Genomic DNA, 24,133 nt, shown 5'->3' with positions numbered 1-24,133 from the left:
TCTCTCTGATTAGCAAAGACTGCTTTTCAGAGGATGGCATATTAGCGGCTGGCAGGCGTTTAGGAGACACTACTGTCACCTCCTGCAGCCTGTTTTGTTATTTATTTTTTGTTTAAATTAGGCAATAGCAATTTTACATTGCAGGGCCACACTGTAACTGCAAGCCAAGCATTTGGCTTGCGGTTGCGTCACATGATCGGAAGCCGGTCCCGCCAGCTGCTGATTAGTAGACTGGACCGAGAGCCGTCTGCTATACCTTGGTCTTTGTGCTGAAAGTGCGCAGGGAGCATGCTCTCAGCAGGTCAACAACAGCTGCCCAATGATATATATGTGCAACATGTGGGTATTAAGACCCACCATTTTGCCACACATTTGTGTCGGGTGGTTATAAAGGGGTTAAAATTCCAGTGGGCAGCTGGGGGCAGTAAAACCTTGGCTCAGCTGCCAGTGTGAATGAGCCCTAACTGTGGAAAAAGAGTGAAGTGTCAGTGCATTAATAAACTGCATCCATTTCGAAAATTGGGTCTCACCGTTTGGTAGGGTAGTAGAGTGTTGCATGTGTGGACAATGTGTAAATGTGGGTGGAGGGTCTGGTGACACTCTTAAGCACTTAGAAAGGATACAATCATTTGTCGGTCGGACGGCGATCGGTGACGAAGCTTCTCCAGCTTCTGTAACTCTTTTATTTCCTTGTTCCTCACTGCATTGAATTTCTTGATTTCCGCCTGCAAGAGATGGAGACACTTGAAAGACATTCAGAATAACACCGGCCTCAGCCCACACAGAAATATGTGTCAGCAAAGTGAGCGCTGTGCCACATCATATGAAATGGATTAATAGTCTAATAGAACGACTGGCGGGTGGTAACTGCTGCCTCCTTGGAGCTTCTCTAGCATAGCCGCCGATTCTGTTTCCATCCACTTGGGAGTTTGGAGTGTTCCTGTCCGTCTTTGTGTGGTAGTCAATGTAAGACAGTTATCCTCTAAGGACATACAATTGTGTGAAAAAGTATTTGCCCCTTCCTGATTTTTTATTTTTATGCATATTTCTCACACTTAAATGATTCAAATCATCAAACAAATTTAAATATTGCACAAAGATAACCCGAGTAAATCCAAAATGCAGTTTTTAAATTAATATTTAATTTATTAAGGGAAAAAAGCCGTTCAACATAATTGCCCCCTCCCATGCTGAATCATGAATGAAATGTGATTAACCATAGTTTTTTGGAGAGCCGAGTTAAATTTCACTTGGCGCACCCAGGCCTGATTACTGCCAGACCTGTTGAATCAAGAAATTACATAAATAGAAGCTGTCTGACAAAGTGAAGCTAACAGATCACAAAAAGCCACACACCATGCCACAATCTAAAACAATTCAAGAACAGATTAGAAACAAAGTAATGTACATGTATCGGTCTAGCAAGGGCATTTCTAAGGCTTTGGAACTCCAGTGGACCATGGAGAGAGCCCTTATCCACAAATGGAGATAACTTGGAACAGTGATGAACCTCCCCAACCTTCAACAATTACTCCAAGAGCATTTCAACGACTCATCCAGAAGGTCATAAATGTACCCAGAACAACATCTAAAGAACTGGAGGCCTCGCTTGCCTCAGGTAAGATCAGTGTTTATGATTCAACAATAAGAAAGAGACTGGGCAAAAATGGCATCCATGTGAGAGTTTCAAGGCCAATGCCACTGCTGACCAAAAAGAACACAAAGGCTCGTCTCACATTTACCAAAAACCATCTTGATTATCCCCAAGACTTTTAGGCAAATATTCTGTGGACTGATGAGACAAAAATTTAACTTTTTGGAAGGTGTGCATCCCGTTACATCTGGCATAAAATGAATGCAGTGGTTCATAACAAGAACATCACAAGAAAAGTCAGACATGGTGGCGATAGCGTGATGGTCTGGGGCTGCTTTGCAGCTTCAGGACCTGGACGACTTACCATAATTGACGGAACCATGAATTCTGAGCTCTACCAGAAAATCCTAAAGGAGAATGTCTGTCCATCAGTTTGTGACCTCAAGCTCAAGTGCACTTGGGTTATGCAGCAGGACAATGATCCGAAACACAACAGCAAGTCCACCTCCAAATGGTTCAAACAAAGCAAAATTTAGGTTTTGGAGTGGCCTAGTCAAAGCCCAGACTTAAATCCAATTGAAATGCTGTATCATGACCTTACACAGGCTGTTTATGCTGGAAAACCCTCCAATGTGGCTGAATTAAAACAATTCTGGAAAGAAGAGTGGGCCTAAATTGCTCCACAGCGATGTGAAAGACTCATTGCCAGTTATCGCAAAAGCTTGATTGCAGTTGTTGAGGCCAAGGGCGGCACAACCAGTTATTGGGTTAAGGGGGACATTACTTTTCCACACTAAGCCAGGCAGGTTTGGGCAGCTTTATTGCCTTAATAAATGAAACCATCATTTAAAAACTGCATTTTGTATTTACTCTGGTTATCTTTGTGTAATATTAAAATTTGTTTGATGATCTGAGTCATTAAGTGTGACAAATATACAAAAAAAAAAATCAGAAAGGGGGCAAATACTTTTTCACACAACTGTATAAAGGACAAGTATCCCCCCACAAGGTGTGAATTTCCTTATGACTGTAAACTCACCCGCTTGTCCTTGATCGAAATACCGTACATTTTCATTGGGTTTACCACTTTGGTTTCAAGGCGTTCCACCTGTAATTGAAAGAGAACAATTAGAGGCACGTACAACAGGCATCAACTGGCTGATGCGGCTTGCGCTGGTACTCGCTGCCTTTGGCTGTAATTGACAGCACACTAGACTGGCCCACTCAATCCCTCAGCATCGCTGCACTGTGCAAAAGAAGCCCACTTTCCTGCCTACAGCAGTACCCGACGTTCCTGAAGGAACAGGGTTTGGGACTGATCTGAGGTCTTAAGTACAGTAAATGCATTGGGCCAATCTGAGGTCTGAAGTGCATGCATTGGGGCTGATCTGAGGTCTGTAGTTTATGCACTGAGGCCAATCTGGGGTCTGTAGTATATGCACTGGGGCCAATCTGGGGTCTGTAGTGTATGCATTATGGGCCGATCTGGGGTCTGTAGTGTATGCACTGGGGCCGATATGAGGTCTTAAGCACATGCGTAGAGGTCAATCTGAGGTTTGAAGATCTGAAGTTTATGCTTGGGGCTGCAGTCCAAAGTGTACGCATTGGAGTGATCTGAGATTTGTAGTTTATATATTCCAGCTAATCTGTGTTTTGAAGTTCATGCACTGGAGCTGATCTGAGCCCTGAAGTGCATGCACTGGGGTGATCTGAGGTCTAAAGTGCATACATTGGGGCTGATCTGAGGTCTGAAGTGCATACATTGGGGCTGATCTGAGGTCCGGAGTGCATACACTGGGGTGATCTGAGGTCTGAAGTGCATACATTGGGGCTGATCTGAGGTCTGGAGTTAATGCATTTGGGTGATCTGGGTGTAGCACCCTCCTAGTTAGGTTGCTAGGTAAATCTAGTTTCTCCACTGACTCCACTGTAGTGAGTGGACTGGTTGTTGATCAGTTGGATCTGATAAGAATTCCTGACGTGAGAGTTTGATTGCTTTCCCCTGCCTCTGGAAGACACTTCCAGAGCTTAGGGAGGGAGATTCAAATGATCAGCTGAATATTCATCATGCTGTGGCCAAACCCTGGAGGAGGGCATCCAGAAGGTGGCTGCAGAGGTGATAAATGTGCAGGAAGCCTGAGCAGAGGGTTCCTTTCTCATCAGGGTGGGTTCCCATCGCTCCCAACTGTCCATGATTTCAAGGGACTGTCCCTGATTTGGAGCAATGTCCCTCTGTCCCTCATTCCTCCTCATTTGTCCCTCATTTTGGTCTGATCTATATAGATGTATATAAAATGCACTTTTTATCTACCAAAAAGTGTTTTGCAGCGCTAAACCTTTCATCTGATTTCTAAATTGCTGCATTTGTACATTCCAAAAGCCAATGTAAAGAAATAGTAGTGGTAAAAAAAAGCACTTGTGGGTTTAACCAACCTTGTTTTTTGTGTGCAAGTCTCCTTTAAGGGGGCATGGTAAGGGGTGTGTCTTATGCCTGCATACTTTTGCTGATAGGTGTCCCTCATTCCCATCTCAAAAAGTTGGGAGGTATGGTTAGGTAAGGTTCCAGTCTCCTTGGGGTCTGTTGCTCCTGGGAGATAGCCAGAGAGACAAGAGACTGCTGATGGGCCTGAGGGGCTGACAAAAATTGCCAAAGAAGTACCCTTGCTGAAGGGCACTGTCCCTGAGTTCTGGACAGAATTAGGGATCCTTATTTCCTTCACAAAGTAGCAGACAGCTTCTGGGACACTGAGCTTCACTGGGACTGATAGTTGGGCAACTACCAGAGGGGAACCAGTTGGCAGAGGTTGCATTATGGACTGCTGCTGCAGGGAAGTTGACATCCCAGCCATACCTTGCTACCCGCAGAAAAAATGCTCTTGGGAAGATTAAAGAGAACCTAAATCCCTCTCCTGGTAAAGTTCTTTAGCAAAAAAAACCCTAAATAGACATCCCCTAGACTGAGCCTAAATTGCCCATGTGTGTGGGATTGTGCTCGGGTGACCAGCAGTCCCTGTACTATTCAGGAGAACCTGTCTATCTTTACCAGGCCCTTCAGGGGTGAGCACTGTATTTTATGCATTGGGACTGGTTTGAGGCCTGAAGTGCGTGCACTGGGGTTGATCCAAGGTGAAGTGCATGCATTGGGTCTGTTCTAAAGGTCTAAAGGGCATGCAGAGGTGAGCTGTGGATGGGGAGGAGGGTGTAGAGGTGAGTTGCAGATAAGAGGGTCATCACGTTGCATCATCACTCAAGTCCAACTCAACCCAACTCCACAGGGAGAAGAGGAAGCATTAAATAAAAGATACCCAGTAGGTTTTAGGGTGGGTTGAAATGCCCCATATTCTTGCCTTATAGTCATGTCTGTGCCCAACACCCCTTGTTTACCAGACATTAAGTCACGCAGTGCATTCGCTAGCTTGCCCAGGATTTCAAAGCGGAGGTAATTGCCGTCCAGGCTTTGGAAACACTCTTCAGCTCATGAGGGCCGTTGATTAACGAGTAAATAATTATCTCCCCAGCGGTCTCGTTTCCAAGAAAAAAAAAAGGGGCCTAATTAAGAAGGTTCCTAGTCATTCCTCACCTTCATCTCTCCCTGATCCAAAAATCATTTAACTGGCAGCGCCGCCTGGCTCATTAGCGCTACTCGGTTCTCCAAATTACCCGGCAAAGGTCAGGTTTCCATGGGCGGGAGATGAAAATCGTTCCAGGCAGATAATTGCTTTGAGGACTGAGCAGATCTGAATATGAAGATAAGAAGCGATAGACGGAGGAGGCAGAGAGCCTCTAGTAATTGACTTCCAAAGAGGACGCGGTTGTACGACCTTCTCTCTGATACTGGAATTGGCTTTGAAGCCTTGTAAGCCAACCGTCGCCTTTTATCACCGACGTTCCCTTAGCAGCCGGGGAAAAAATGTTGCGGCGGTAAATAATGAAAAAATATGGAGACGTCAGTCGTAATCGGGCAGCAAATTGCGGCTTTCATCTCAGGCGGTCGCTGTTCCTGTAAAGCAGGATACTCACATCGAGCTCTGTACTCTCTATGGCATAACTCCTTAAAATATTAAAAGAGTTAAAGCTGAACACCAGACAGATAGAAAGGACACATAATAATGCATCTCTAATCAATATTGTATCTTTAAATTGAATTTTAATACAAACAATACAAGCTGCCCAAGTACCTGAATGTGACCTAGCAGTCCATGCACAGCAGAGCTCAAACTGGGGAAGAGAGAAGAAGCACAAGTAGCCAATCAGCTCTTTGGCAGTACTCATGTGCCAACACGGAACATGGTGATAGGAGGAGAGAGCGGAGTTAAAGAGAAATGAGCTCATCCTTTGCTACTTGTCTGTTTTACAATACTTTAGAACATGGGTCTTCAAACTATGGCCCTCCAGTTGTTCAGGAACTACAATTCCCATCATGCCTAGTCATGTCTGTGAATGCCAGAGTTTTACAATGCCTCATGGGATGTGTAGTTTTGCAACAGCTGGAGGGCCGTAGTTTGAGGATCCCTGCTTTAGAAGATGGAACAGCTTATATATATATATATATATATATAATTTCATATGTGTATTTAGCTGTTTGTCTGGAGTAAATATTAAAGCTTAACTTTTAATTCTGTAATCAGCAAGACTCATGCTCCCCGCTGATTGGAGAGCTCTAGCTCTGACTCAGTATGGGCTCTGTTCGACCTCTGCAGAGAGACCACTGCTTCCACAAAGAGAGCAAGGGTTCTTCTCTGCCGCTGAAGACAGGCTTTTCTACTCAGGCTGTGGCTGCATTAAAAAACAAAACAAAAAAAAAGGTTATGCCCTGTACACACGGTCCGACAATCCAACAACAAAATCCATCGGATTTTTTCCGACGGATTTTGTGCCAAACTTGTCTTGCATACACACGGTCGGACAAAGTTGTCGGAAAATCTGATCGCTCTTAACGAGGTGACGTACAACACGTACGTCGTGACTATAAAAGGGCCAGTAGCCAATAGTTGTGGTCTCTTAATTTATTCTGAGCATGCGTGGCACTTTGTCCGTCGGAATTGTCTACACACGATCGGAATTTAAACGATTTGTTGTCGGAAAAATTTAGATCCAGATCTCAAACTTTGTATGTCAGAAATTTCAACGGAAAAAGTCAGATGGAGCCCACACACGATCGGATTTTCCGACAACTCGATCCGATCGCACATTTTCCGTCTGAAATTTACGACCGTGTGTACAGGGCATAAGAGCTGAAGCATCTTTCTGTTTTTATGCACCTGGAAAGTATTTAGCTGTAAACTAAAAGTTGAAAATTCAGTTGAGCTTCAACCACTTCAGCCCAGGAAGGATTTACCCCCTTAATGATCAGGCCATTTTTTGCAACGTTTTAACTGACAATTGCATGGTCAACGATGCAACGTTGTAGACAAACAAAACTTTATGTCTTTTTTTTCCCCACAAATAGAGCTTTCTTTTGGTGGTATTTGATCTTCTCTGCGTTTTTAAATTTTTTGCGCTATAAACAAAAAAAGACCAACAATTTTGAAAAAAAAAAAACAATATTTTTACTTTTTGCTATTATAAATATTCCCCAAAAAAATATTCATCAGTTTAGGCCAATATGTATTCTACATATTTTTGGTAAAAAAAAAAAAATCGCAATAAGTGTATATTGATTGGTTTGCGCAAATGTTATCGCATCTACAAAATAGTTGATATATTTATGGTATTTTTATTATTGTTTTTTTTTTTTACTAGTGATGGCAGTGATCAGCGATTTTTAGCGGGACTGCAACATTGTGAAGGACAGATCGGACACTTTTGACACTTTTTTGGGACTAGTGACAGTTATACATTGATCTGAGCTAAAAGTAGCCACTGATTACTGTATAAATGACACTGGCAGGGAAGGGGTTAACACTAGGGGGCAATCAAGGGGTTAAGTGCGACTGCTTTTGCTCTTAAAACAACCGACATACACCAACAGCGATTTGCGCAGCCGTGCCAACCTGCCGCAGTATAATGATGGCGGCTCGTCAGCAAGCGGTTAAAGTGGTTGCAAACCCTTACAAATACCCAGTGAAGTGATGACCCTCGGGTGATACACAGAGATTAACCACTTAAGCCCCGGACCAATTTGCAGCCAAAGGACCAAGCCCCTTTTTGCGATTCGGCACTGCGTCGCTTTAACTGACAATTGCACGGTTGTGTGATGTGGCTCCCAAACAAGTTTGACGTCCTTTTTTCCCACAAATAGAGCTTTCTTTTGGTGGTATTTGATCACCTCTGCGGTTTTAATTCTTTGCGCTATAAACAAAAATAGAGCGACAATTTTGAAAAAAATGCAATATTTTTTTACTTTTTGCTATAATAAATATACCCAAAAAATATATAAAAAAAACATTTTTTTCCTCAGTTTAGGCCGATACGTATTCTTCTACGTCATTTTGGTAAAAAAAAAAATCGATTGATATTGATTGGTTTGCGCAAAAGTTTACAAAATAGGGGATAGTTTTATAGCATTTTTATTAATTTTTTTTTTTTTTTACTAGTAATGGTGGCGATGAGCGATTTTTATTGTGACTGCTACATTATGGCGGACACATCAGACATTTTTGGGACCATTGTCATTTATACAGCAATCAGTGCTATTTAAATGCACTGATTCCTGTGTAAATGACACTGGCAGTGAAGGAGTTTACCACTAAGGGGCGGGGAGGGGTTAAGTGTGACGTGTGTGTTTTTTTACTGTTGGGGGGCGTGGCTTGGCATGTGACATCACTGATCGTCTTTCCCTAGAACAGGGAACAGCACTCTGTACGTAGCACCCTCCTGAACCCTGCACTCAGTATGTAGCACCCTCCTGAACCCTGCACTCTGTACAAACTGCACTCCTGAACTCTGCACACTGTATGTAACACACTACTAGTATTTAATGTCCCTTTAAGACCCTCCCACACCTATTTGCTGCAGTTCCCAGGAGAAGGTGGATGGCATGGTTGAGTTCCTGCACCTATTGTCCGAGAAAAAAAAATCCCCGAGCATGGAACATCAAATCCGCTATGAGCAGCAAGGTCCAGAGAGGTGGCCAGGATATTTGGAGTTAATTAATTCTCCCTGTAAAATGTGAACGTACCCTTTAATAAAATGCCTTTATTTTGCAATTTTTTTTCTATGTTAAGGATTTGTGTTGTATCCCGTTGCAAAGGAAGCACACACCTCTGCTGGAGGATAGACAGACATTGGAGGAAGTTTAGAATGGTATTTAGTAAAATCCTTAACACTCCTTATTATACAAGTCAGTGATTTTATTTTGTAACAGACAAGGGGATCTATTAGCAGAGCCTCTTCTGCATGACGCACGGGAAAAGGTCAGCGTGACTTATCCTGCGTAATGCGCCACGACTCAGATGTGAAGCTTATTCTGCGATGACAAACTCGCATGCGGCCCCCATGAATCATGCGTTAATGTGCTGCAATAGCTTTCCCAGCCTATAATGAAAACAAATGGCCGCCATCGACCTGCAGCCTCTCCGCAGAAATGAGGGATAATACAATAACATCATGACGGGGAGATTTTTCCTGCTAATTCCGCACAGTGGTGACAAATGGAAGATTTGTGGTGCATGGGGGGGAGCAGAGCAGAGCTGTACACACCCAAAAAGCCCAAATAAAATGGTCAGTTTTAACCAGATCGACCGTTATATCCAGGGCCACCATTTGAAATCATGGGGCCTAAATGACAGGTCCTCCCCCAGCACACACTGTATAAAACAGGACCTGTCATTACTTGGCCCCCACATACACTCACCGGCCATTTTATTAGGTACACCTTTTCTATTGCTTGGTAACACAAATTGCTAATCAGCCAATCACATGGCAGCAGTTCAATGCATTTAGGCATCTAGACGTGGTGAAAATGACTTGCTAAAGTTCAAACCGAACATCAGAATGGGGAAGAAAGGGGATTTAAGTGACTTTGAATGTGGCGTGGTTGTTGGTGCCAGACCGGCTGGTCTTAGTATTACAAAAACTGCTGATCTACTGGGATTTTCACACACAACCATCTCTCAGGTTTATAGAAAATGGTCTGAAAAAGAGAAAATATCCAGTGAGCGGCAGGTGTGTGGAAGAAAATGCCTTGTTGATGTCAGAACTCAGAGGAGAATGGGCAGACGTTAGAAAGGCACAAGTAACTCAAATAACCACCTGTTACACCCAAGGTATGCAGAATTCCATCTCTGAATGCACAACACATCGGACCTTGAAGCAGATGGGCTGCAGCAGCAGAAGACCACACTGGGTGCCACTCCTGTCAGAACAGGAAAACAGGAATCTGAGGCTACAATTCGCACAGGTTCACCAAAATTGGACAATAGAAGATGGGAAAAATGTTGCCTGGTCTGATGAGTCTCGATTTCAGCTGCAAAATTCAGATAGTCGGGTCAGAATTTGGTGTAAACACATGAAAGCATGGATCCATCCTGCCTTGGTTCAGGCTGGTGGTGGTGGTGTAATGGTGTGGGGGATATTCTCCTGGCACACTTTCAGCCCCTTAGTATCAAATGGACCATCATTTAAACACCACGGCCTACCTGAGTATTGTTGCTGACCATGTCCATCCCTTTATGACTACAGTGTCCCCATCTTCTGATGGCTCCTTCCAGCAGGATAATGCACCATGTCACAAAGATCCGATCATCTCACCACTGGACAATGAGGTCACTGCACTCCAATGGCCTCCACACTCACCACATCTCATCCAATAGAGCTCCACACTCACCACATCTCATCCAATAGAGCTCCACACTCACCAGATCTCATCCAATAGAGAACCTTTGGGATGTGGTGGGAGATTCGGATCATGGATGTGCAGCCGACAAATCTGCAGCAACTGTGTGATGCTATCATGTCACTATGGAGCAAAATCTCTAAGGAATGTTTCCAACACCTTGTTGAATCTATGCCATGAAGAATGAAGGCAAAAGGGGGTCCAACCCGGGACTAGCAAGGTGTACCTAATAAAGTGTCCAGTGAGTGTACACTGTAATGTATATAGTAAGATGACCAGATTTTTAAAATGAAATCCGGGGACATATATATTTTCTTTTTTTTACTGGTAATGGCGGCAATCAGCGCTCTCTGCCCATTGCCACTGCAGCCTGCCTCACAGCCTGTCGAGTCTTACTCTCCGGGCCCCGGCTACTACTGGGTGGGAAGTGGAGGAAAATCACTCCACCAGGGAAGGCAAGGAGATAAGCAGGTAGGCGGCTGGCCAGGACTTGAGCCAAGGCAGAAGAACATGTGAGCGGAGCTGGATGGGCATGCGCCCAAAACAGAAGAAATATTCCCTCCGCTCCGACCAGCACATGATCATCAGAAAGGGGCACAGATAATGGAAAAAAATACACTCCCCTAAGCTAGTAGGAACGGCAGAGCACTGACTGTCTTTGAAATTGCCCCAGCTCATGTTCAATTCCAATCCAGGGACAAAACCGGGGACAGACTTGGTCCAGGGACAGTGTCCTCAATCCAGGGACTGTCCCCAGAAACCGGGATGTCTGGTCACCCTAGTATATAGTATTGTGACCAGCCAAACGTTTCAAGCTTGAGACCTGAGCAGCGGGACTGCAAAAAGAATTCCAAGAGGCTTCAAGTCATTTTTTTTTTTTGTGGTCGGAGGTGATGGTGAAAACTAGTGATGGACGAACTTCCGACGGGACGTTTCGCGAAAGCGAAATGCGAACGGACCCAAACGTTCGCGAAACCGAACGTTCGCCGCGGGCCCCATTGACTTCAATGGGAGGCGAACTTTGCAAACCTTCATGTCGAATTTGCGGCCACGTGGTAATTATTAGGGGGTAAAACGTAGTCCCACCATCTGGACAATGACATAATACATGTATGAGGTGAATTTGGGATCGATAACTACAAGCATTTTTATTTTATTTGGGAAATTGTTCTAACAATTCAGGACTATGGAGCTAATGAAGGCAATGGAGGAGAGGGAAGGTCAGGGACCAGGGTAGGCAAAGAAGAGGGTGCAGGAGATGATCACCAGCAGCGTGACATACCGGAATGACACATGCACCGTGATAGAGGCATCTGACAGCAGCACCGTAATACAGAGCACTGACAGCAGCACCGTGACATACAGCGCTGACAGCAGCACCGTGACATACAGCGCTGACAGCAGCACCGTGACATACAGCGCTGACAGCAGCACCGTGACATACAGCGCTGACAGCAGCACCGTGACATACAGCACTGACAGCAGCACCGTAAGCAGCCCCAGGAGGAAGTCAGCACAGCACAGGGATGGTGTGATCCCCTCATAATAAGAACCCCCAGGAGGAAGTCAGCACAGCACAGGGATAGTGTGATCCCTTCATAATAAGAACCCCCAGGAGGAAGTCAGCACAGCACAGGGATATCATAAGCAGCCCCAGTAGAAATATGACACCGCTCAACCTCTTCAAAGAGGAGGGTAGGGGCATATAGTACGGTGTGCTTTTTTGGGTCAAGGAAGTGAGCAGACTGTACGTCAGTCCCTATACCGCTGAAGGACTGCTGCAGTATAGGGCAGCGGTCAGCAGTGGTGCACGTCAACCCTATCTATTGTGGACCGATAGCGGTCCTTACAGAACAGCAGACTGTACCGCACTCAAGCCTATGTACCGTAGCACCCTATACCAAGTTACCAGTCCTTATAAGAACTTTTGTGGACCAAGCAGGTTGTGTATTAGTGTTTAGCAGACTGTACGTCAGTCCCTATACCGCTGAAGGACTGCTGCAGTATAGGGCAGCGGTCAGCAGTGGTGCACGTCAACCCTATCTATTGTGGACCGATAGCGGTCCTTACAGAACAGCAGACTGTACCGCACTCAAGCCTATGTACCGTAGCACCCTATACCAAGTTACCAGTCCTTATAAGAACTTTTGTGGACCAAGCAGGTTGTGTGTTAGTGTTTAGCAGACTGTACGTCAGTCCCTATACCGCTGAAGGACTGCTGCAGTATAGGGCAGCGGTCAGCAGTGGTGCACGTCAACCCTATCTATTGTGGACCGATAGCGGTCCTTACAGAACAGCAGACTGTACCGCACTCAAGCCTATGTACCGTAGCACCCTATACCAAGTTACCAGTCCTTATAAGAACTTTTGTGGAACAAGCAGGTTGTGTGTTAGTGATTAGCAGACTGTACGTCAGTCCCTATACCGCTGAAGGACTGCTGCAGTATAGGGCAGCGGTCAGCAGTGGTGCACGTCAACCCTATCTATTGTGGACCGATAGCGGTCCTTACAGAACAGCAGACTGTACCGCACTCAAGCCTATGTACCGTAGCACCCTATACCAAGTTACCAGTCCTTATAAGAACTTTTGTGGAACAAGTGAGTTGTGAATGTTTAGCAGACTGCAGCAGAAGGGCAGCAGTCAAGTATAATATCCTTTCTATATTTGGAAGAAAGAATATTATACATGTACAAGCCTATTACTGTACCACTGATACCAGTCCTGAAAAGAACCTTTGTGGAACTAATAATAACAGCAAGTCTTTAAAATTACCCTCACTGCCTGACAACACTGCTTCCTTCCTGTCCCTATACAAATTGGCAAAAAAAGAGAACGATTAGTGGTTACTGGAACAGCTCTTTTGTGGACCTTGATAGTAACAGCTAATGATGATGATGATGATGATGATGATGAAAGACTAATCTGGCTGTCCCTGTAGCATACACCGTCCTTTCCCTTTCTCTAAACTAACAAAAGACACTCAGGCTGCTGCAAGAATCAGCAGCACAGCAAACCTATCAACACCTAACACCTATACCAGTCCTGAAAAGAACTTTTGTGTACCAAATAGCTAGTGGTTTATCTCTCCCTACTCCACACAGGAACCTGTCCCTATCGTAACAGAAGAAAGAATGTAAAATGGCCACCGGATCGGGTGTATTTATAGGTTAGGGGGAATGTCCAAGTGTCCATGTGCTGTCATGTCTCAATTGGCTGTCCTGTATCACATGATAAACGTGTCACCAAAGGTTAAAGTTCTTGTATACATTAAACACGTAAGTCCGCCGCGGCGAACGACGGAAAAAGGCGTTCGAACGTGCGGACCGCGAATGTCGGAAATTCGCCGCGAAACGACCGCCGGGCGAAACGTTCGTCCATCACTAGTGAAAACCCATGTGAAGACAACCATTTGCTTTTGTGGAACTTCTACTTTGGTCTAAAATAAAATAACAAGCCGTAGAACAGGATTTCCTGGCTGGACTGAAGTCACTGGTAAGCATTACACCTGAGTCAGCCTGCTAAAATATCACAGTATATGGGAGACATGCTGGTATATCGTTATCAGATCGTTTTCAGATTATGCAGATTATGGGGCTTTGTTTTGGATAATGATTTTATGGTAGCCCATAGCGAGTTTGCTTTATGTAACTGCTTAGTGGAAAATTTGTTACAATCACCAAGTCCACCTTTTCCAATGGGCATTTTTATTTAGCGATTTTCTAATAGAATTTATAACACATAGTATGTCCGTCGAGTCTAAAAAGAGGTTTGGCCATCCCATGCCGAATATTGTCGCTTAATTGAAAATGTGGTTTGGCCATTTAATTTACCTTTATATATGGCAGCTGAATTCAAAATGAGGCTTGGTTATTTAGATCAAAATGGCCACTGACTCCGAAATGAGGCTGAGATGAGGCCATCTATTACATTCCAGCAGTGTCCATTTTGACTGGGATATGAGGCTTGAATACCGGCCATCTTTTCTTAATTGGACTTTTTATAAATAGCCTGTCGAGGAGTGTGTCCCCCGATTACGTCAACTCTGACAAAATACGTAGGGCGGAGTCTACACTCGTGACGTCACGACTATCTTAATGTGAGTAATTGTTTTTTATCCACAATAAATTTTTACATACAGTATTACACTATGGGAATGTTTCTATTTTTTACCCATGATATGCTGGATTAATTGTCCACCATTTCATATGAGAGGGTTTTCGATTCAAAGGGAAGCAAGGATCTAAAGACTTTCACTTTTCAGGATGTCTTTTCATACTGCGCTTGTGACTCTTAGCCCTGGGTACAGACGGTCGGACATTCCGACAGAAAATGTATGATCGGATCGTGTCGTCGGATAATCCGACCATGTGTGGGCTTCATCTGACTTTTTCCGTCGGAATGTCCGACCAACAAAGTTTAAGAGCTGGATATAAAAATTTTCCGACAACATGATCCGATCGGACTTTGTCCGATTGTTTGTAGAGAATTCCGATTGGACAAAGTGCCACGCATGCTCAGATCAAATTCCTAGACCAAAGCTATTGGCTACTAGCCTGAACGTAGTCCTGTCGAAACTAAATAACGTCATCACGTTACGAACGATCGGATTTTCCGACAACTTTGTCCGACCGTGTGTATGCAACACCAGTTTCGGAAAAAATCAGTCGGACAAAATCCGACGGCTTTTGTTGTCGGAATGTCCGACTGTGTGTACAAGGGCTTATAACTAATGCCCCATACACATGTTCAGACATTCCGACCACAAAATTCGTCTGATTTTTTCAGACGGATTTTGGCTGAAACTTGTCTTGCATACACACAGTCACACAAAGTTGTCGGAAAATCCGATCGTTAGGAACGAGGTGACGTACAAAACGTACAATGGGACTACGTAGAGGCCAGTAGCTAATAGCTTTCGTCTCCAAATTTTTTCTGAGCATGCGTGGCACTTTGTGCGTCGGAATTCTCTACATATGATGGGAAAAGGCCAGATCGGATTTTGTTGTTGGAAAATTTTAGATCCAGCTCTCAAACTTTTTCCATCAGAAATTCTGACACAAAAAGTCCGATAGAGCCCACACACGATCGGATTTTCCAGCAACATAATCCGATTGTGGGAATTTCTGACCGTGTGTATGGGGCATAAGAGTCCACTCTCTATAGTAAGCAGCCATTTATATGGTGGAGGAGCACTATGGGGATTCACTTGTTGATCTGATATTTATATCCATGCTCAACACATACATACGCACGCACATATATGTAGTTCCCCATCATACAGTGTAAAGGGGAAGATCAGGCTGCAGCCAGGCTGAGCCTAGCACACACTGCAAGTGGTATTAGGCAAAGGCCATGCTGGTCCCTGTAGTCTTCATAATAAACGTTGTTAGTCCTGGGATCTTTTTTGGCCATCTCCCCACCACCTGTCACAACTCCCCTGGAGCTCCCTTCTTTGCCCCGTGTTCCTTCTGGGTTTTTTATCTTCCGTTGCTTGAATGGCCAGGCTGAAGTGACTTTACTCCTGTGCATGCGAATGGAAGTCACATCAACGTGGCACACAGAGCGGGCCATAAGTGTGATCAGAACTGTGCAGGTGCGGCTCAAATCACATTACCCACTGACAGGCAGGGGGGACATTTATGACAGAAGAGACCACCCAGGTAAAAAAAATCCTGCTTGTCAGTGGATTTTAATGATCAGCTCCAGTCTAATCAGCAGCTAAAAAAATATTATACTACTAGGAGCTGAGGAAGTGATAACAGATTACCTGTGTGTGGTGGGAAATATTCTACTACTAGGAGCTGAGGAAGTGATAACAGATTACCTGTGTGTGGTGGGAAATATTCTACTACTAGGAGCTGAGGAAGTGATAACAGATCACCTGTATGTGGTGAGGAACATTCTACTACTAAGAGCTAAGAAAGTGATAACAGATCACCTGTATGTGGTGAGGAACAATCTACTACTAGAAACTGAGCAAGTGATAACAGATCACCTGTATGTGATAAGGAACATTCCACTACTAAGAGCTAAGGAAGTGATAACAGATCACCTGTATGCGGTGAGGAACATTCTACTAATAGAAATTGAGGAAGTGATAACAGATCACCTGTATGTGGTGAGGAACATTCTACTACTAAGAGCTAAGGAAGTGATAACAGATCACCTGTTGTGTGTGGAATATTCTACTACTAGGAGCTAAGGAAGTGATAATGAATCAGATATGTTTGGCGGAGAATATTGTACTACTAGGAGCTGAGGAAGTGATAACAGATCACCTTTGCATGGTGGGGGAATATTTTACTACTAGGAGCTGAGGAAGTGACAACAGATCACCTGTATGTGGTAAGGAATAGTCTTCTACCAGTGTGTGGTGGAGAATATGCTATTACTAGGAGCTGAGGAAGCAATAACAGATCACCTGCTCAGGGAATATTCTACTACTAGGAGCTGAGGAAGTGATAATAGATCACCTGTATGTGGTGTGGAACATTCTACTACTAGAAACTGAGGAAGTGATAACAGACCACCTTTTATGTGGTGAGGAACATTCTACTACTAAGAGCTGAGGAAGTGATAACAGATCACCTGTATGTGTTAAGGAAAATTCTACTACTAGGAACTGAGGAAGTTATAACGGATCACCTGTATGTGGTGAGGAACATTCTACTACTAGAAACTGAGGAAGTGATAACAGGTCAACTGTATGTGGCAAGGAACATTCTACTACTAAGAATTGAGGAAGTGATAACAGATCACCTGTATGTGGTGAGGAACATTCTACTACTAGGAGCTGAGGAAGTGATAATGAATCAGCTGTGTTTGGCGAGGAATATTGTACTACTAGGAGCTGAGGAAGTGATAATAGATCACCTGTATGTGGTGTGGAACATTCTACTACTAGAAACTGAGGAAGTGATAACAGACCACCTTTTATGTGGTGAGGAACATTCTACTACTAAGAGCTGAGGAAGTGATAACAGATCACCTGTATGTGTTAAGGAAAATTCTACTACTAGGAACTGAGGAAGTTATAACGGATCACCTGTATGTGGTGAGGAACATTCTACTACTAGAAACTGAGGAAGTGATAACAGGTCAACTGTATGTGGCAAGGAACATTCTACTACTAAGAATTGAGGAAGTGATAACAGATCACCTGTATGTGGTGAGGAACATTCTACTACTAGGAGCTGAGGAAGTGATAATGAATCAGCTGTGTTTGGCGAGGAATATTGTACTACTAGGAGCTGAGGAAGTGATAACAGATCACCTTTGCGTGGTGGGGGAATATTTTACTACTAGGAGCTGAGGAAGTGACAACAGATCACCTGTATGTGGTAAGGAATAGTCTTCTACCAAAAGCTGAGGAAGTGATACCGGATCAGGTGTGTGTGGTGGAGAATATGCTATTACTAGGACCTGAGGAAGTAATAACAGATCACCTGCTTGGGGAATATTCTACTACTAGGAGCTGAGGAAGTGATAACGGATCACCTGTGCATGGTGGGGAATATTCTACTACTAGGAGCTGAGAAAGTGATAATGGATCACCTGTGCATGGTGGGGAATATTCTACTACTAGGAGCTGAGGAAGTGAAAATGGATCAACTTTATGTGGCTGGGAATATTGTACTACTAGGAGCTAAAGAAGATATAATGGTCACGTGTGCATGGCAGGTAATATTCTACTACCAGGAGTTGATGTGAGTGATAATAAGTTACCTGCGCGTGGCGGTAATCCTGAATCTTAGCCATCTCCTCCGCCATGTTCTTCAGGGCCGTCCGCAGCTCTGGGTTCTCTGTGTTGGCAAAATCCAACAGCTGCTTGACCAGCTGGTCTGCCTTGTCCCGCAGCTTGGCCGTCTTCCGAGTGTAGGACGCCAGGACGGAACAGAACTGCCCAAAGTACTTCTCCGCGTTGGAGACGGTGTTCTCCATGAGTTTGACCTGGGCATCTCTGCGGGGAGAGAACAGGAATTAGGACCACGCTTACAGAAAGTTTCCATTCAGTTGGGGCTCATTCACTTTACTGGGCTCATAACACATGTGAACTCGCGTTTTTGTAATACTCTGCAATATGTTAAAAAATAAAAACTTTAATGCAATTCAATGCACTGCAATGCGGTGGCGCACGCTGTAACACATTTTTGTGCACTGAGTTTCTGGACTATTTTCAGTGCTGTGAGTTTTGGATTTATATACATGTTAAAAAATAATCACACAAAATGACCAATCGGAGTGGAATATTGCAGAATGTTCTGTAAGGCATAACCTTGCACAGGAAGTTCTGCAATGTGCTGCAGAATGTTCTGTGATAAAGATTAATTTGTAGGCCTTCTTTTCCAACAGAAAAGTTGTGTGCAATATTCTGCAGAATCTTCTATATCCAAAGTGCAGGACTTCTCGACCAATCAGGAAGCTCACAGTCCTTCCCAAGGCCTACAAACAATTTTAGATGTGATGTTCTGCAGATATTTCTCCTTGTAATAATTACAGACAATTCTAGATGTGATGTTCTGCAATCTGCACATATGTCTCTTTGTAGTAATTACAAGTCTACATGCGATGTTCTGCAGATATGTAGTACTTACAGACAACTCTGTGTGCCAAATACTCTCTACAATAGTCTGCAAATGGTTTTATGAGCAATACTCTGCAGATTCCCTGAGCATTGATAACAGTCTCCAAGATCCATTTGTGTGCAATACTCTGCACAGTTCTCCAAACAGTGCTACCAGCCCCGTTAGAAAATTATCTGTTCACTGATACCAGCCCCACATAGCCAGTCCTGTGCAATACTCTGCAGAGTTAAATGATCAGGGATACCAGCCTCTTAACAACGCTATCTGCGCAATACTCTGCAGAGTTCACTGAGCAATGATGCCTGCCTCCTACAGAAAGTTATCTGTGTAATACTCTGCAGAGTTCCTTGATTCCAACCCCCTCATCCCCAATAAGTCCTGTGCAATACTCTGTAGGTTCTGCAATCAGTGGTACCAACACCTGAAATCCAGTCCTGTAATACTTTCCAGAGTTCTCTCATCACTATGCAATAGTCTGCAGGATTCTTTAACCCGTGTGTAATACTCTGCAGTGTTCTCTGATCAGTTATGTCAACCCCCAAAAAAGTTATCCAAGTAATACCCTGCAGAGTTCCCTTAAACCAGCTCCCTATGATCAGGCATGTGCAATGCTCTGCAGAATTCTCTGATCGCTTATAGCAGCCCATACAGGAAGTTTTCTGTGCAGTAGATTTCCCTGATCAGTCGTGCAGAGCAAATCCTGTGCAATGCTCTGCATTTTCTCTAATCAATAATAGCAGGCCATATGTGAAGTTTTCTGTGAAATACTCTGCAGATTTTACTGATCAGTGATATAAGCCCCCATAGCCTGTCCTGTACGATACTCTGCAGAGTTCTTTGATCACTGATACCAGCTTTTTAAATAAAGGTATCTGTGCAATAGTCTGCAGATTTCTCGCATCAGTCATACCATCCCTTAAAGCGGTTGTATACCCACTGATGTTTATTTTATTTTTTACTCACCTGCAAAGTAAAAGGCATAATGAGATGGTATACTAGCTCATTATGAAATACTTACCTTAGAACAAGGCCCTGACATCTGGCCCGATCCACGCCAAGGGAGCTGACATTTTCCCTCGGCGTTTCATCCGGGTATCGCGGCTCCGGCGCTGTGTGTGGCCGGAGCCGCAATATCGTCACTCCCGCACATGCGCGCGGGAGATATCTTCCCGGCAGGGTCTAGCGTCTGCCGGACTTTCAGCCGAGAATGCCCTGTGCGCATGCGGCGCTGCAGTCAGAGGCGCATTGCGAGGGTAATATTTCCTAAATATTTTGTTTGCCTACAGGTAAGCCTTATTATAGGCTTTCCTGTAGGTAAAAGTCCCAAAAATGACTAAACAACCACTTTAAAGAAAGTAATGCCCCGTACACATGATCGGAATTCCGCTCAAGCTTGGCTTGCATACACAAGGTCCCGCAAAAGTTCTCTGAACTTTCAAAGAACGCGGTGACGTACAACACTACAAAGAGCCAAAGAAAATAAGGTTCAATGCTTCCGAGCACGCGTCGAATTGTTTCCGAGCATGCGTAGGAATTTTGCGCGTTGCAATTGGTACAGACGATCGAAATTTCCGATCTGAACTTTTTCCGACTGAAAAATTGAGAACCTGTTCTCATTCTTTTGCTGGCGGGAATTCCGCCAGCAAAAGTCCGATGGACATACACATGGTCGGAATTTCCAACCAAAAGCTCACATCGGACTTTTGCTGGCAGAATTTCTGATCATGTGTATGGGGCATTATGTTTGAGTTCCTTGATACCAGACCCCAGGATCAGTTCTGGGCAATGCTCTGCAGAGTCCTCTGATCACTAATAGCAGTCCCTAAAGAAAGTTTCCTGTGCAATGCTCTGCAGGTCTCTCTGATACCGGCCCCCCAGGATCTGCCCTGTGCGATGCTCTGCAGAGTTCCCTGATAACTCATAGCAGCCCATATGGGAAATTTTCTGTGCAATATTCTGCAGTTCTCTGATCACTGATAACAGCCAATAAATAAAGTTATCTGTGCAATACTGTGCAGAGCTCCCTAATACCAGCTCCCTAAGAACAGTCCTGTGTAAGATTTCTCTCATCTATAATATTATCCCTTAAAGAAAGTTATTTCCAAGCTCCTTGATACCAGCCACTCAGGATCCCACCCGCCCGGATCCTGGGCAATGCTCTGCAGAGTTCTCTGACCACTCATAGCAGCCAATATGGGAAGTTTTCTGTACAATACACTGCAGATCATTTTTACTGATCAGTGACATCAGCACCCCATAGCCTGTCTTGTGCAATACTCTGCACAGCTCTCTAATCACTGATAACAGCCAACAAATAAAGTTATCTGTGTAATAAGCTGCAGAGTTCCCTGAAACCAGCGCCCTGTGTAATACTCTGCAGATTTCTCTCATCAGTCATAACATTCATACCAACGTTATCTGTGAGTTCCTTGATACCAGCCCACCCAGGATCAGTCTGTGCGATGCTCTGCAGAGTTCCCTGATCACTCATAGCAGCCATATGGGAAGTTTTCAGTGCAATACTCTGGAGACTTCACGGATAGCAACCCCTACAGAAAGTCACGAGTAATACTCTGCAGATTTCATGGATAACAACCCCTACAGAGTTCCCTGATCAGCGATGGCAGTCCTGTGCAATGCTCTGCAGTTTTTCAGGATAGGGCCCCGTGCTCTTCTCACCTGGACAGGACAATGTTCATGCTGGGCTCAGTGTTGGACAGTCTCCTCCTGTGTCTTCAGGCGTCTGGCATTGTTGTCACCATGGCGACCAGAGCCCGGAGAGTCAGGGCGGCTCCTGCTGTCTCCATGGTGATGAAGGAGGCTCTTCCTGTGTAAACAGCATTCCTCACTATCACTTTCCTGCCATTTTCCAGGGCTCTAAGCTGCTCATTACCACCCACTATTATACCTGTCATGCCTGGCAACCATGTTGTCCCCCAGTGGTGAGACTACAAGATTCAGCATGCCCAGCCCAGTTTATGTAAACCATCTCTTGTCTGTCATAAGCATTCATGTACTAATAAAGTGAAGCTGGCGGCCATTTTTGTGTCTTCAGGTTCCAAAATTACCCCCAAACACACACATGAAGTCCCCTACCAACCCCTTTCATGTCACAGTATTTGAATAGTTCGTTTTGGATAGAGTGGAGGGGGATTAGACCCCCTGTCAGTGTTTTATAGCTGTCTGTGTCCCCATTAGGCAGCATTTACACTGGCGGTGGGGGCAGTCGTGTTTTTACCACTCAATTGCTTCACTGCAAGCTGCGGGCTTTCACATACGTCATGTCCATGATGCTTTGCTAATTGCAATGAGCATTAAGGATGAACTCCGGCGTGTTCGCATGCTCCACGTGCAGAGCCCGCCAGGAAGTCGACTGCGCTAATCACAGGTGGTGAGACATTGCCCCGATGTGCGGCTGCAGAGATCAGGCGTCTCACTGCCTGTGATTAGCGCAGCGTTGCGCCGACATCCTAGCGGGCTCTGCACGTGGAGCATGCAAACACGCCTGAGCTCATCCTTAATCCCTAATGAGCATGTGTACAAAAAATGTAAAAAGAAAATTTGTGCAGCAGTGAGAGAGTTAAATTGACCGTTAAAATGAATATTTAGGTGCTCGCCCCTCCAGCTCTCTGGAATGTGCTCATATGTAATATTATTATTAGAAAGGATTTATATAGTGCCAACAGTTTGCGCAAGGGGTTAACAAAATGAAGGTAGATATTACAATTACATAACAATTTGGTACAAGAGGAATCAGAGGGCCCTGCTCACTAGAGCTTACAATCTAGGAGGGAGGGTCAATTGACATACCTCCCAACTTTTTGAGATGGAAATGAGGGACACCTATTAGCAAAAGTATGCAGGAAAGGACACAACCCCTGTCACGCCCCCTTAAAGGTGAATTTACAAAAAAAACAAGATTGGTTAAACCCACAAGTGCTTTGTTACCATTACTTTATATTGGCTTTGGAATTTACAAATTTACAAATTTAGAAATCAGATGAAAGGTTTAGCCCTGGAAAACACTTTTTGATAGATAAAAATTGCATTTTATATACCTCTATATCAGGGGTCTCAAACTGGTGGCCCTCCAGCTGTTGTGAAACTACAAGTCCCATGAGGCATGACAAGGATGACCGTTACAAGCATGACTCTCACAGGCAGAGGCATGATGGGACTTGTAATTTCGCATCAGCTGGAGGGCCACCAGTTTAAGACCCCTGGTCTATATAGATCAGACCAAAATGAGGAACAAAGGAGGATGAATGAGAGACAGAGGGACATTGGTCAAAATCAGGGACAGTCCCTCCAAATCAGGGACAGTTGGGTGCTATGAATTGATACAAAAGGTAATAGCTGGGGGGGGGGGTGAGCTGATGATAAAAAGTAAAACAGTGTATTAGTTAGAAGCAGGATAGGCTTTTTCAAAGGGAAGGGTTTTCAGGGATCTAAAGATGGATAGATTAGGGGACAGTCGGACAGATTGGGGTAGGGAGTAGGCTTGTGCAATTTGTTTCGCAACAAATCGAAATTCGGACGAATTTTGCATCTTTCGGACATTAGGATGCATCCAAATGTCTGATTAAAAAAATAACGAATTTCAACTAATATGAAAGAAATTATAGCAGATATAACGGTTACTGAAGCCCTCCTGATTCCCTCGTAAAGACTGAGGAGAAGAATACATTCAAAACCTTCGCCATCTCACCATCCTTTGTAACCAGAATCCCTTCATCATTCTTTATGGGGCCAATATGATCTGTTCTCCCTCTTTTACTATTTATGCACTTAAAGAATTTCTAGGGATTGTTCTTACTCTCCTCCGCTATTTGCCTTTCCTGTTCTATCTTAGCTGCCTTGATTACACCCTTACATTTCTTATTGCATTCTTTGTACAGTTGAAATGCTGATGATGTTCAATCAGCCTTGTATTTTTTTGAAGGTCTTCCCCTTTGCTTTTATATGAATTTTTACGTTGGCGTTAAGCCACCCAGGGTTTTTATTAACTCTTTTAAATGTGTTACCATTTGGGATGCACTGACTAATACCCTTATTTAATATGCTCCTAAAGCACACCCATTTTTCCTCCATGGTCTTTGTTCCCAAGATTTTATCCCATTTAGTATCTTTTAGCAAGGAGCGTAGTTTCTAGCAGTTGGCTGTTTTAAAATTCAGTG

General features: G+C 44.2%; 1 protein-coding gene across 1 annotated transcript in view; it reads right to left on the bottom strand.

Moving 5' to 3' along the window:
* CIBAR2 (CBY1 interacting BAR domain containing 2) overlaps positions 1-21,756 on the bottom strand; it is a 57,057-nt gene extending 35,301 nt beyond the window's left edge. The window contains exons 1-4 of the mRNA XM_077453340.1: positions 21,636-21,756; positions 18,097-18,331; positions 2,634-2,702; positions 624-725 (exon numbers count right to left, since the gene is read on the bottom strand). Of these exons, the coding sequence (XP_077309466.1) occupies positions 624-725; positions 2,634-2,702; positions 18,097-18,331; positions 21,636-21,655 (426 nt within the window). The 5' untranslated portion in view covers positions 21,656-21,756. The remainder of the gene's footprint in view (positions 1-623; positions 726-2,633; positions 2,703-18,096; positions 18,332-21,635) is intronic.
* Between the last annotated feature and the right edge of the window lie 2,377 nt (positions 21,757-24,133).

This window comes from Lithobates pipiens, unplaced genomic scaffold (genome assembly GCF_037356315.1).
Source record: "Lithobates pipiens isolate NorthernLeopardFrog02 unplaced genomic scaffold, aLitPip1_a1.2 Scaffold_10, whole genome shotgun sequence".
Classification (NCBI taxonomy): Eukaryota; Metazoa; Chordata; class Amphibia; order Anura; family Ranidae; genus Lithobates; species Lithobates pipiens.
This window is presented reverse-complemented; position numbering and strand designations above follow the sequence as displayed.